Source organism: Phocoena phocoena, chromosome 15 (genome assembly GCF_963924675.1).
Source record: "Phocoena phocoena chromosome 15, mPhoPho1.1, whole genome shotgun sequence".
Lineage (NCBI taxonomy): Eukaryota > Metazoa > Chordata > Mammalia > Artiodactyla > Phocoenidae > Phocoena > Phocoena phocoena.
Genome location: NC_089233.1, coordinates 51,485,877 through 51,498,847, shown reverse-complemented (window position 1 = coordinate 51,498,847; position 12,971 = coordinate 51,485,877). Strand labels below are relative to the sequence as shown.

Sequence of the window (12,971 nt, the reverse complement as noted above, 5' to 3'; positions counted from 1 at the left end):
ATATGTCCTACATTTTATTTATTTAGCCAATAGACATTGTGCCAAGCATTTCAGGACCCTATGTGCCAAACCATTGTGCATTGTTGGGAAATAACCTACTTTCTATTAATGGCAAAATGAAAATACTGTAATCTACTCATAAATGGAAAAATCCATGCAGCAGATGAAAATAATGGAATCGTTTGAAACATAGCTATATCTCTTAATCATAAGGCTAAGTTTTAAGTTACAGAAGGAAACCCAGAATATGTTAGCATTCAGGTTAATTTGGAAACCATACAAAACAGTATATGTATAGTCCAGAAGCATCAGCATCACCTGGGAGCTTATTAGAAATGCAGAATCTCAGGTCCACCCCAGACCCACTGAATCACACCCTCTGGGGGTGGGTTCAGAAATCTGTGTTTTTGATAGTATCTCCATGTGATTTGTGTGCATGTGAAAGTTTGAGAAACATTTGTGTGTATTACATATGGATACATCCATATGTAATAAAAATATTAAAACATGGATAGGAAGGTCCACACCAAATTCAGAATAGTGGTTACCTCTGGAGAGAGATAAAGGAGGGAAGTGGAGTGAGGAAGAATACAAAGGGGGGTTTATTTATATCTGCAATGCTTTATTTCCTTTAAAAATATGAGACAAGCATGGTAAAACATAATTAATGTTGACTAATCTGAGTGATGGGTACACAGATTTTTTTTTGTCTTTTTCTCTGTACATTGTACATTTCAAAATTCCTCAATAAAAATTAGGAAAAGGAAGTGATAATCCCATCCAAATAATTAAATGGAATATGAATCTTTCATATTTAATATCATGTCCAACCGACGTCATACCAACTGTTGTTTGTACCTGTTGCTTTTAGGCGGGTCAGGGAATTAAACAGCAGCAACACTAAAAAGTTTCTGGAAGAAAGAAAGCGAGTAAGTATTTTATAATTTTCTTGACACTTTTCCTTTAAAAAAACTATAAACAGTAACTCATGCTTAGAAATCAGACTACTAGCTAATTTGCTTTTTCTGTACGTCAAACATTCTAGCTTCTCTTCTCCGCTCCCTGAAAGCTAAATTAATCTCTCACTGAAATCTTTAAGGTAATTATTTGCTCCATTTTATACAGAAAATGAAGCCAGATTTTAATCGTGAACAAGTACTCTTGTTTTCTAAGATTTTGGCAGGAACTATCTTGCCAGTAAAAATTATGGGTTTAAACTCTCCCAGTTTTCAGGCTACTTTTCTTTCTTCTTTTTTATTTTTTTTTTATATCCGTCACTTAAATTGCAAACTACCAACCTTCATCCATAAGTTTTAAGATTACAACCCAAAGTTGACCAGAAGTTTTGTTTTGTTTTGTTTTTTACAGCTCGCAATGAAGCAGTCCAAAGAAATGGACCAGTTGAAAAAAGTCCAGCTTGAGCACCTCGAATTCCTAGAGAAACAGAACGAACAGGTATTTCATCTAAAAAGCATAAAAAGTTGTAGGCAGCCAGCCAGCTTCGGGAGGCAAATGCCTTAGATCAGAGTCACCCTTCTGCTAAAGCCCGTGGACTGAGTAGTAGCACGGAAAGATGGCTAGAAAAATTTGGTGCCTACTGTACTTACCCCATTTCATCCACCAAGAACAGAAAGTATTCTTTTTTGAAGTGGGAGAGGAATGTGGCTGTGGGGAGAAAAGAATCAAAAGTCATGGTTTGATTAGATTATGGGGATTCTAAGAAGGACATTACTGAGAGGAGGAGAAAACAGGTTACAAATTGTTTCTTCATTTTCACTTAGAGTTTTATCACTTGTACCCTAGAGACAAGTGAGGTTGTATTTAAAAGCAAATGAGAGAGACCACCTATTTTCAACCTCAATCTAAAAGTGAAGTTATAGAACCTTAGTAGGCCTTACAAGTGAAACTTAGAGGCATGAACCACCATAACTCTACAAACCACTGGAAGTGGATGGATACCATACTCTTGGTGCTAAACGCTAAATATACACAAATAAAAATAAACACAAAAAATGTACACAAATAAAAAGAGTTATCCAAAATCCAACTATTTAGTAGCTATCAGGCATATACCAACACCAGGATAAATGTGTGTTTACCTCGAGCAGTACATATAGATGGGCTATAGCCCATCGGCCATCCGCACTCTCATTTCAATTTGATGGAAGTACCTCTAGCTTATGTGGCAAAATGACCCTCAGCAGCAGTTAAAATTTCAGTCTGTCTCAGTCCAAATACATCTCTTTAGATGTAGCTGGTTTGGAAGTTTCTAGATAATTCACTTCAATATACAAGCTTTAAAGAGGTTTTGCTGAAATACGTACTTGTACTACATTATTCTTTCCTATTTCCTTTCATATATAAAGTAATACTATTTAAGGTATATTTTTTAAGAGTAAATGGCTTCCATTGAAGAACACCTAACTGGAAATTACACTAAAAACTACCTTTGAGAAAGTAAAACAAAACCATAAAATCTTTTTTTTTTTTGTATTGCAATTGGGTAACAAATAAATCCAACTTCTGGTTTCAGATTCTTTACTTTTTGGTTGATAGAAGTTTTACTCATGGGCATACTTCTGAGTTATGTTTCCCATTTCCTTTCCAGCTAAATGCTTCTATTCATGAACAGTCCACAGATCCCTAAGGGGGACAATAAGTGTTTATTGTCCCATGGGCCCAACTCATTTGACCAACTCATAGATACATCACCTTCTGGTACAAGTTACTAATGATTTTGCTCCTAAAGCATTTCTCAGAAAGTGCTGGGGGGCGGGGGCAGGGGGGGATTGGCGAATGAGTAAGGGTAGAACCACCATCTCCAAAACAATAGAATCCACTTTAGTGAATCAGGACTGGGTGGGGATAAGGATGCCTTAGAAGAAGGCACAATGGAGGTAAGATGCAGTTATGTTTCAGTTAGCTAAATTAAGAAACTACTTAGAAATCATTGTGTTGCTTGGCAACAAGTTTGACTAAAGAATATAAATGTGCTAAAAATTACTCATCACTACAATAGTGGTGTATATCAGAGCTAGAGAGTACGGTTACCTAGTCTTTTTAGTTTGAGAGCTAAATTGTATAATTTAAAAATCACTTTGTGCTTTTATCCTAATACATGTGTAACTCAAATCACACCAGAGTTCTTGCACTGAAATACTGGATTAGTGATAACTGTACTGATTGGATCATATTGGGAGAATAGTGACCTTTTGTTCCAAAAATTCATATAATGCCTTTCAGTGGGTCACAGGTAATGTCTACCACCCACACCTGATACTTTGAGTCACAGAAGCTTAGGAAAAAACATGAGAAGGCTTCAGATTTGATGAAGATTTAATGAGATTCCATGAAAAGAAATTCAAGATATAGTGACACTTCCAGCAAACGTAGAATTAGGACATGAATTTCTTTGTTAAGCTTTGCTTTACAAATATGGCCTATTCTATAGCAAATTCAATCCCAGGTATTTCTGGTATACCTTTTTTTTTTTTGAATTTAAAGATCAGAGACCTCTCAATTCAGTTACTCAGTGTGTTTCAACACTGTCATAGACACAGGGCAAAAGACATAGTGACTCTGTTTCTTCCCTCATAATAGGTGAGGTCTGGAACCATTTGGAGAGCTCACTTTATAACCAATATTTCATTGGCAGAAAACAGTTTCCTGTCTCCAGGCAATCCCAAACTTGTATAACAATGTCCCAAACTACTGTTAAACCCCAAGACTTTTTTCTGTTTCTAAGCCAAAAATAAATGAATTTTAACATTCTCCCATAATACCTCCCTTTAAGGTTTCTTACCTGCTTTCCTGTGACCCTAATCGCCTAAATTCTCCCAGTCACTCTCAAAGAAAAGCCTGGAATCGATCTACTTCATTAGCTAGACAGTGTTGAGGGCATTGGTAGAAACAACTCAAGTTTTAATATATTTGGGTCCTGACTCTGGATCCTAACTTCATATGGCCTTTTAAAGCCTCCTAATGGCCTTGTCTACTTGGTCAGCCAGTTATTCATTTAAAACTCCAAAGGGTTTTTGCTGCTGTTTCCCATCGACCTCCCAGCCACACAGGAGCTCATCCTTCTTGACATGCACCATTTCAAACCTGAGATGTTCCATTACTGTCACACCCAAGTTTTAAAAATTGATTTTTGCCATCAATCCTATCATTTAATAAAGAAAGGTGAGGGGGTCTCGCTCAAGGGAGGGTTCCTCACTCACTGTCCCACAAGAGAGGCACAGTCTGGGCTCTTAGGCATCGGTCGTTTGTTTTGTTCTTTTTTTTTTCTGTTGAGATCAACTTGGGGGAAGTTTGTCACTGACGGTTGTATACATGTTTTAGTCTTAGCTTTTTGCTTTTCTGTATATGGTTTTGCATTCATTTTTCAAATTCACTTCAGTATTCATTTATTTTCTTTGTTTTGTATGTATGACTCAATTTTGACATTACTATTTTTGTACAAACAGCTTTTGAAATCCTGTCATGCAGTGTCCCAAACGCAAGGTAGGACTGAAAACTCTGATAAGCAAGACATTGCCTTCCTGCTCAACTACATCCGTATTCTTGGTGCTTTGATGATTCATATCTGCTCATGACTAGTTAAGATCACAAGGGTTTGATTTAAAAGTGTGACTATTTAATGCTTGGATTTCTGATGTAATATTCAAACCAAAATGGCCAGCATCTTGAGAGAATTATTTCTGATGGAGTTTTAGTAGCCTTTCCAGTTGCAGACCTGGGAAACTCAAGCCATGCTAATGAAGATGTACCCAGGCATCAAAAACAGTGATGTATGGTTGTTGTTTGGACAGACCACAGCTAAGACTGGGTCACAGAGTCATATCTTTCACAAACATTAATATGACTGCCATTAATTTTTAAAGCACCCTGGTAAAAGTTCATTGGTGGTTTTTAATGACAAAGAGTTATGGTTTGCGTGCAGAAACATTATACAATGTCATTATACAATGACTCTTGGCATGCTTTGTGTTAGATCCAATCTGCCAGAGACCTTAATCACCCCTTATAAGTGACCATATGATTTATTGTTCAAACAAGATAGTTTTGTAAGTGAAAGGGGAAGCTGTTCATAATAGCCAAGACCATGGGCATAAATTGAAACCGTCCTTGACAAGTGGGCATGAATGGTCACCCTGCTCATATGAGAAGCTGGCTCTTGGAATCCTTTTTTAGTGTTAATATGATCCTTCTTTCTAAACAGTGTTCAATATTGTCTTTAAATGCTAGAGGGGGAGAAGCATAGGGAATCCTTTATTACTGCTTAGTGAACATAGAAGTATTTAATTTCAAGTGCCGATAATGTTTCACTGTCATCTCTTATGAATACTGCTTGTGTCATAGTTTCATGTTTGTATATTTTTCTCCATTTCTTCATTTCTCTATTAGAGCATTATTATATCTCAGGCATAAAAAAAATCTGGGGAGGGGGAACCGTCCATCCCAAATGTAAGCAGAAAGTTATCATCTTTAATGTTATTATATCCATCCTCACCAAAATGAAATTTAAAGCCACAATATAAAAATAACGATAAGGGCTTCCCTGGTGGCGCAGTGGTTGAGAGTCCGCCTGCCGATGCAGGGGACACGGGTTCGTGCCCCTGTCCAGGAAGATCCCACATGCTGCAGAGCAGCTGGGCCCGTGAGCCATGGCCGCTGAGTCTGCGCGTCCAGAGCCTGTGTTCTGCAACAGGAGAGGCCACAACAATGAGAGGCCTGCGTACCGCAAAAAACAAAAAAACCCATAAAACAAACAAGCAAAAATAACGATAAGAAGGAACTCACTCTATGGTCTGTGGGTTAAACTAATTTTGTAGCAGGACTTCATTTGGGACATTTAGATGTTCATAGTATGATCTGCAGAGTTGACCAAATCCTCCCACTGACCTTCCATTTGGTTGGAATACCTAACTAGACATGAATAGTAACATCAGAGCTCATGAGAGTCCTCCTCTTGAGTTATATCTTTCCATATCCATGTTTCCATTTTTAAATGCCCTTTATTTCAAAATGATGTGTCACTAAAAAAGGACAGGGTGCTTTATTGTTCCTCTGAAAGATCCATGTATTGGGTTGGAAAAAAGCATACGGCTGGAAAGTAAAAGATAAAATGAACCAATTGATTTTCCCTATTTTGCCAGGCAATGATTTGTCATCAGAACCTGTCCCCATATGACGCCTTTCCACCCCCCAAATCAGCTGGTTGTCTTCTTGACAGCCTTAATTCATGAGATTGAGTTCACCGTGGCTTACTTCCTGGGGTGGACCATAAAAAATGAATGACTCCAGAGAAGTGAGAGCCTATGAGGATAGTTTTTGGACAATAGCATTCCAGGAATCCTACATATTCCTGTAACGTTCTGTTTGCAGCATACTCCAACCAAATCAATGTGATATGCTCCCACCTGAACTTCTCCATCAGTGAAATTCTTAGGCAACTACTTTAAATTAAATTTCAGGCTATTTGGGGAATAAATCGTTCATAAGCAATGCTTATTCTAAAAGTGATCAAATTATCTTCACACAGTCAAGGCATGTCAATCTGTAGAAACTAAATCAAACAGTTAGACACGACATAATCTATTAGTAACAGGTGTAGCCTCTTCTCAAGTTGTTTTCCTGGTACTGTGTGGACCAGTCCTTCTCAGACTTTAACGTGCATAAAAATTTCCTGGCGATCTTATTAAAATGCAGATTCTGGGTCAGTAGGTCTGGGGTGGAGTCCAAGATACCGTATTTCTCACAAGATCCCAGGTGATGCTGATGATGCTGGTCCATGGACCACACTTTAAATAGCCAGGACATAGTGACAAGCATCAAATTTACGGGAGAAGAGAGGTTGGGTTTGCTCTATGGCTTCAGGAGAGGATTTCAACATGTAAGGTCACGTTTCTGATGTTACAGGCGAAGGAGATGCAGCAGATGGTGAAATTGGAAGCCGAGATGGACCGCAGACCAGCAACAGTTGTGTGAAACTCCAGGACGCAAACTGAAACCACAGAACCACTGCATCAAAAGAGCACTCCCAAAGTTCTGAACACAAATTCCGTGGAAGAAAGCTGATGTCTTTTGCGTTTCCTTTATGTATAGACAAGATGTCACCTGAAACCACAGAGACTTACGTACTTCTCTTAAATGTTTTGAATACTGAATTTCCTTGGCCAACTAAAAGTAGCTACAAATCCCCCAAAATTACGATTCCAATAAGGCAGAGTTTACCCATTGATCATACCACTTAAACATGTTTGCTATAAAGTACCATCACAGATAAATGAGCTTGGTGTTAACTACTCTGCTTTGTGATGCATTAGGACATGTTTGAGCAACAGCAAAAATAGTGTATTAGCCATGTGATAGTAAGCGCATGCACTAGGGGGAAAAAAAACTCTGTCTACAAATTTATCAGCAGAAGTGGTGATCTGCTAGACAAATAATCTGGGGGAATTTTTCTATATCTAAGTTACCTCATCAGTAAGTGCCAAGTCTCCACCATGCCATAAGAAGCTAACTTCCTGTAACAGTTGTGGAAATTATTAGAACAATAGAAAAAAAAAAAAAAAAAAAAGAACAGTGTCCCTGTGCCAAAACCCATCAGTGCTCAAAAGGAGAACTCTGTCAGGCACTTTTAAGAAAGTTGATATCTGACACTGCTTTCTAGGAATTGCTTCTGCCAATTCCAGATTATTACAGCTCACTCTTACACCATAAAGATTGTGGTTATTGGCAAACGTTTGTAAATGTGACCATGTATAAAGTATTTATACTCCTAATTCTCACTGTCAGAGAGCAAAATCATCTAAGTATTGCCACATGACAAGATTAGTAAACAGGAATACTAGAACTATGTTTGCATGATACACAAGCACCAATTACGACTAATCCGTACACAGTTAACCTAATGCAAGTAAATACTGGTTAAGAAAATGTATGGCACAGAATATAATTTGACTCTCAAGACTTTTAGCATAATGAAGAAGTCTATATATATGTGTATATGAATTATGTGGGCATTCTTGATACTTCAAGTTCTAGTTTCAAAAAAATACATAACTAATTTAATTTTACACAAAAATATTTATGCAGATTTTCAGAATTTCATATCAGGAAATAACCTTTTTATGTCTGTTAAATATCAAAACAATTTGCTACAGTGTTAATCTGCATGGTCTTTAAGCCTGCTGTAGTTGTGTTGCAGAGACTGCATGAAGAAGTCCCCCCTGGGAATGGAGCCATGCCCCAAAGCCCAGAGGAGTGCATGGAAACTGTAATCTAGAGCAAATCAGATTACTGATTTTAGGGCACAAACCACCAACTGAATTGTTGTATATGCTTGTACAGATTGATTCTGTGTGTTCCTCTGAATAAAGCAGAGAAAATTATGTTACCATCAATATTGAAATTAAACTTCCAACTTCTCTAATAAAAAATGAAAACACATCTAACACCCGTCAGAGTATTTGCTCCCAAAGATGCTTTCCAGTGTACTTTTCCTGTTTCATAAAAGATCTCTTCATTGAAGGGGGCTTATGCATGACCCAACACATTTTGCTCCTGACACAAAACAGGCTGATTCTAGTTGACTCCCAATGTAAAGTACTTGTTTTTTTTTTTTTTCTTTTTCTCATATTTATCCTTTGAACTGGCTTCTGAAATTCTCTGGTTCCAAATTTCCTTATCTGTAAGACAGTGGAGTTAGACTATGTATCTTTCAACACTAACATCCCATGAAAAATGATGGCTATTAAAATGGTACCACATTTGGATGGCCAGTTTTCAGAGATTCCAAATGGCTCCCTCATCAAATCAAATAGCTTCTTCCCAGTGCTCACCATTCTGTAGCACTTGACTGAATCCATCACTCCCCTGCTCTTTGCTCTTCTTCTGAGAGAGAAGCAGAAAAAAGTAGGAGCAAACTCTTACTTTTCCCATTTTTCTGATTATTTCTTCTCTGGCTTTTCATCCTCCTACACTGCCATAAGTATTTCTGAGGTCCAGCTTAAATCCAGAGCCAGTTTTTTTTTGTTTAACCCAGATTACTTTCAGTATTTGAGATATCTTACTCCCTGAAAGGATCCATTGTAATAGGATGAAAATGTACACACAGCTCAAATGTACAACAAAAAGATGTGTTTATTTTCAATTGTAAGTTCATATTGCACTCAAATCCTGCATTCTCACTTATTATGAAGGAAAAAAAAATCCTGCCAATTACAGTTACTCAGCCTCTTCCAACTTAAAAATAAAAAACACACCTATTTCAGAAGCATATTAAATTACTTCAAAGTCAAACCCCCAGTTAGAGTTCCCTTCCCCTTAAGGAAGTCTCCCTGCTTCTTTCCCCAGGTGGCTTCTTGGTGTGAAGAGAAGCCTGTGTGTCCTCCTGGCAGTGGGGAGGAGCATCTGGTCTCCTCTGTGGGGTGGTCCTAACTGCCTGCAAGGTGGGCCCTTCCATCTCAGTGTCTCAAGGTTTCTGCTCAGAGGAGTTTTCACCCTAGGCTCATTTTTTCCAACATTCTTCTGGGATACACAGAAACTTCTGGATTTTGTTGGGAGTGGGAACCAGAGGTGCTAGCTCAGGTTCATCCATTTAAATACCTCCTTTGGCCATTTGTCAGCTTCTAACGCCATGCTGTTCCAATACCACAGGGGTTTCTCCAGGAGGCTTGTAATTTTCTAGAGCTATGCCACAAGAAGCAAGAAGCAAGCCTATAGAGGTTCTACTACATCTTCCTTCTCCCACCTCCAGGACTTTTTGTCCCAATCTGGGGATCAAGGCACTTGACTCAATTCTTACCTTTCTCCCTCCTATCAGCCCTGAAAGGATATTCAGCCACTCATGGATGATTGATTGGAATGCTCATACTGGACTGGACTTCTTCCCTAAGTAGATTGGTCTTCCCCTTTTGGGGGGATAAAAGGCTTCATGGAAAAGAAAGCAGATTGACAAGATAGGGAAACCCATCGGGAAGTACCATATTTCATCAAATCCAAGACATCATTGATTAGAACATGCCCATTACTATTTTATATTCCACAAAGAATGAAAGCATGCTGCCAGTTAAACTATGACACACCATCCAGTGATTATAAGACACATTTCAATTTCAGGGATGTTAAAATGTAGAAAATATGTGAAGCTTGGAATCCATGAAATATATAGTATTTCAAAAAATACTATGCAAGCTACTCAAATCCCAAGTCTTAATGGGGGTGGGGGGGGCTTAGTTTTAAAGATAGAGCACAAGAGAAACCTTATATCAGAAAACCTAAACTAAAGGACACTTACACGATTGGGTTTGAAATTTAGCAGTGAGCTTCCTGGAGAGCATTTCAAAAGCAGAAAGAAATCTATTTCTCACCATCAGTTCAAAGAATGTTCTTTATGTGTATTTTCCTTAGCTGTTTCATTCAGTCACATGCCTTCAATTTCTACTTCTCTGAACATAATTCTTACTTCTCCTAAGCTCTGGTTCTTCCTCTTAGCTTTTCGGTTAAACAAGTGGCCCACATGCACATTGTATGTAATTAATCAAAAAAAGAGACCCTCCCTCCATCTGTCCTCCCTGTTTAACAGTCCATAACAGGCGCTAAACCTTGTGTGCTTCCACACTCAATCTGTTTATAAAACCCATGAATTCTACCCTGTCTTGGAAGTTGCCTTCTCCCTTACAACTTTTCTCATTCTTCAACACCCAAAATTGAATTTCTTTGCCCCTCAAATCTCTTCTACACCTAGGTTAATTTTCCCAAACAGCAGCTCTGATCATATTACTATCTGGCTGGTAAAGCCTGAGTTCCAATCCACTACCTAAAGAATAATGTCGAGATTACTGATATCAGCATTCATCTTGGGCCCCAGACTGCACCCTCACATAGCCAGTCTGGATTATCACTATTCTCTGTTCACACACGTAGCACACATCTTTCCTAGCCATGTCACATGATGATGTTCTATCAATTCTTAAAAGCAACCTCCCAAAATGCCACCTCCAAAACTTCCCTCATTCCCCCAAGCAAGAAATCATCTGCCCTTCTGAATGTATCCATTTACACTTTAAAAGTTGTTTAAGCATAGACTTTTCCACCAGCCCAGACTAATTTCTTTTCAGGCTTTATTTGCTTTGCAAAGAACAGGTAGTCAGTAACTACCCAATGAACATTTAAGTTGTTTTCTATGAATGAAGGGTTTGTAACTATCTGTTTGGCCCCTTGTGCAATGTCCTTCAATGAAAGGCTAAAGTAAGTTTCCTTCCCAATTTCAAGAAAAAAATTTTCCTCAGTTCATATTGTTAGCATCCTTTCAAAGCAGTAGGACTCTTACCATAGTTAACAGGCAATGTGGCTCCATCAACACTAAGTGTGATTATGGAGAGTGAAGAGGGAACACCCTGCATTATTTCAGTGCTGAGGTTGTCTTAGAGATGCCTCATTCCAAGCCCTCAGTAGCTTCTCTCTATCATCACATGTGAAAGTTTAGCAGAAGACCACTCTTCTCTACAACTTTTCCTTGATGCTTGGCATTTCACAGAATCCCAAGCACAACTTTAATGTCATAATAAATCCTGGGTAGTGCCTCTGGGATGAATTTTTATGAGCCATCTTCTTTAATAATATATCATGAAAAGCGTTCTGCTCCATAGGTTAGAATAATGCAAAAATATTAGGAAGGGAGCGGGGAGATGATTAAAAATAGCAGTATCATTGCTTTTACATTAAAAGAAAAAATAGGTGGCAGTGCTTTACTCGATTAATGAAGCAATGCCTCTTCCTCTCCTGTCCTCATCATACTTCCTTGGAAATTTGGGGCAAGTCCCCAAGCTACTTCATCCTGAACATTTTTGAGACCCCCTTAAAGTCTCCACCAAGATAAAATTTGGAAAACTTTTCCAAAGGAGGCCAGTTTAATATTGTATACCTAATCAGTCACACCATGACCCAATAGCTTTAGGTGAGTCGAATGTATTTAAAACATAACAAGAGAGATAAAAAAATTTGACCCTTGATTGTTTCTAAACTTATATAACTTGAATGTGGAAATGTTATACTTGTCGCTCAAAATACTTATTGTTTACCCTTTTCAAGCAATATATATGCTTAATTTTCTCACACACAGCTTTTAAACTTTATCTTTTTCTTCTCTGTAGAAAAAATTTGGTGTTTGTGTTAGAGTGGTGCTCATAATGCAGCATGTTGAACCCTGTAGACTATAAGACTAAATTGTGAATTCTTATATACCTTGACTGACACACGAATGGTTGTAGTGAACACATTCTCAGCATTGAACTAACTTTATTCATCGATCAAATATTTATTAGGAGCCCACTGTAGTCCTCTATATGTTCAAATATTGGATTGGCCAAAAAGTTCGTTCAGGTTTTCCATAAGATGTTGCAGAAAACCCTGAATGATATTTTTGGCCAATCCAATAGTTTTTAACTAGTAATATATTATTTTTTTAGTTATCTGTAATTATAGTTTTAGGCCATGCCAGTATGACAGATGGGTTGCATTAATGGCTCCAATTTGTCATGCCTTCCTCTATCCCTGCCCTTTGATAACACCCTGCTGCACTAACTTTGGGCTTGGTCATGTAATTTGCTTCCACCACTGGGATGGCAGCAAACTTGTCAAAGCAGAGGTGCATTTTTGTTTCTTCCCTTGGATCTCTGCCACTGCCATGAGAACGAGTGCAGGCTGGCCTGCTGGTGGTGGGGGAGACTCACAGAGAGTTGAGTCATCTTGTCCACCGTACTAGCTGACAGCTGATGCGTGAGCTTGCATCTAAGACCAGCCAAGCTTTTCCCAAACCAGTAGAACCACCCAGCCAGCCTACAAACTCATGAGAAACAGTAAACAGATGTTATTTGGGGTTGGTCTGTTATGCGGCAATAGTTAATACATCCAAGTCTTGGGAATATGAAGATGATAAAAGTGTCATCTCAGAATTCCAGAAA

General features: G+C 38.3%; 1 protein-coding gene across 4 annotated transcripts in view; it reads left to right on the top strand.

Annotated features, from left to right (window-relative positions):
* The window catches only part of PLCB4 (phospholipase C beta 4), a 156,388-nt gene extending 147,935 nt beyond the window's left edge, over positions 1 to 8,453 (top strand). For 2 of the 4 annotated variants that reach the window (XM_065893070.1, XM_065893069.1), the window contains 3 exons: positions 872 to 929; positions 1,369 to 1,455; positions 6,922 to 8,453. In XM_065893070.1, the coding sequence (XP_065749142.1) occupies positions 872 to 929; positions 1,369 to 1,455; positions 6,922 to 6,990 (214 nt within the window). In that variant the 3' untranslated portion in view covers positions 6,991 to 8,453. Of the gene's footprint in view, positions 1 to 871; positions 930 to 1,368; positions 1,456 to 4,466; positions 4,504 to 6,921 lie in introns of all 4 variants that reach the window. The other 2 variants (XM_065893068.1, XM_065893067.1) reach the window with 2 other exon arrangements.
* The last annotated feature ends 4,518 nt before the right edge of the window (positions 8,454 to 12,971 follow it).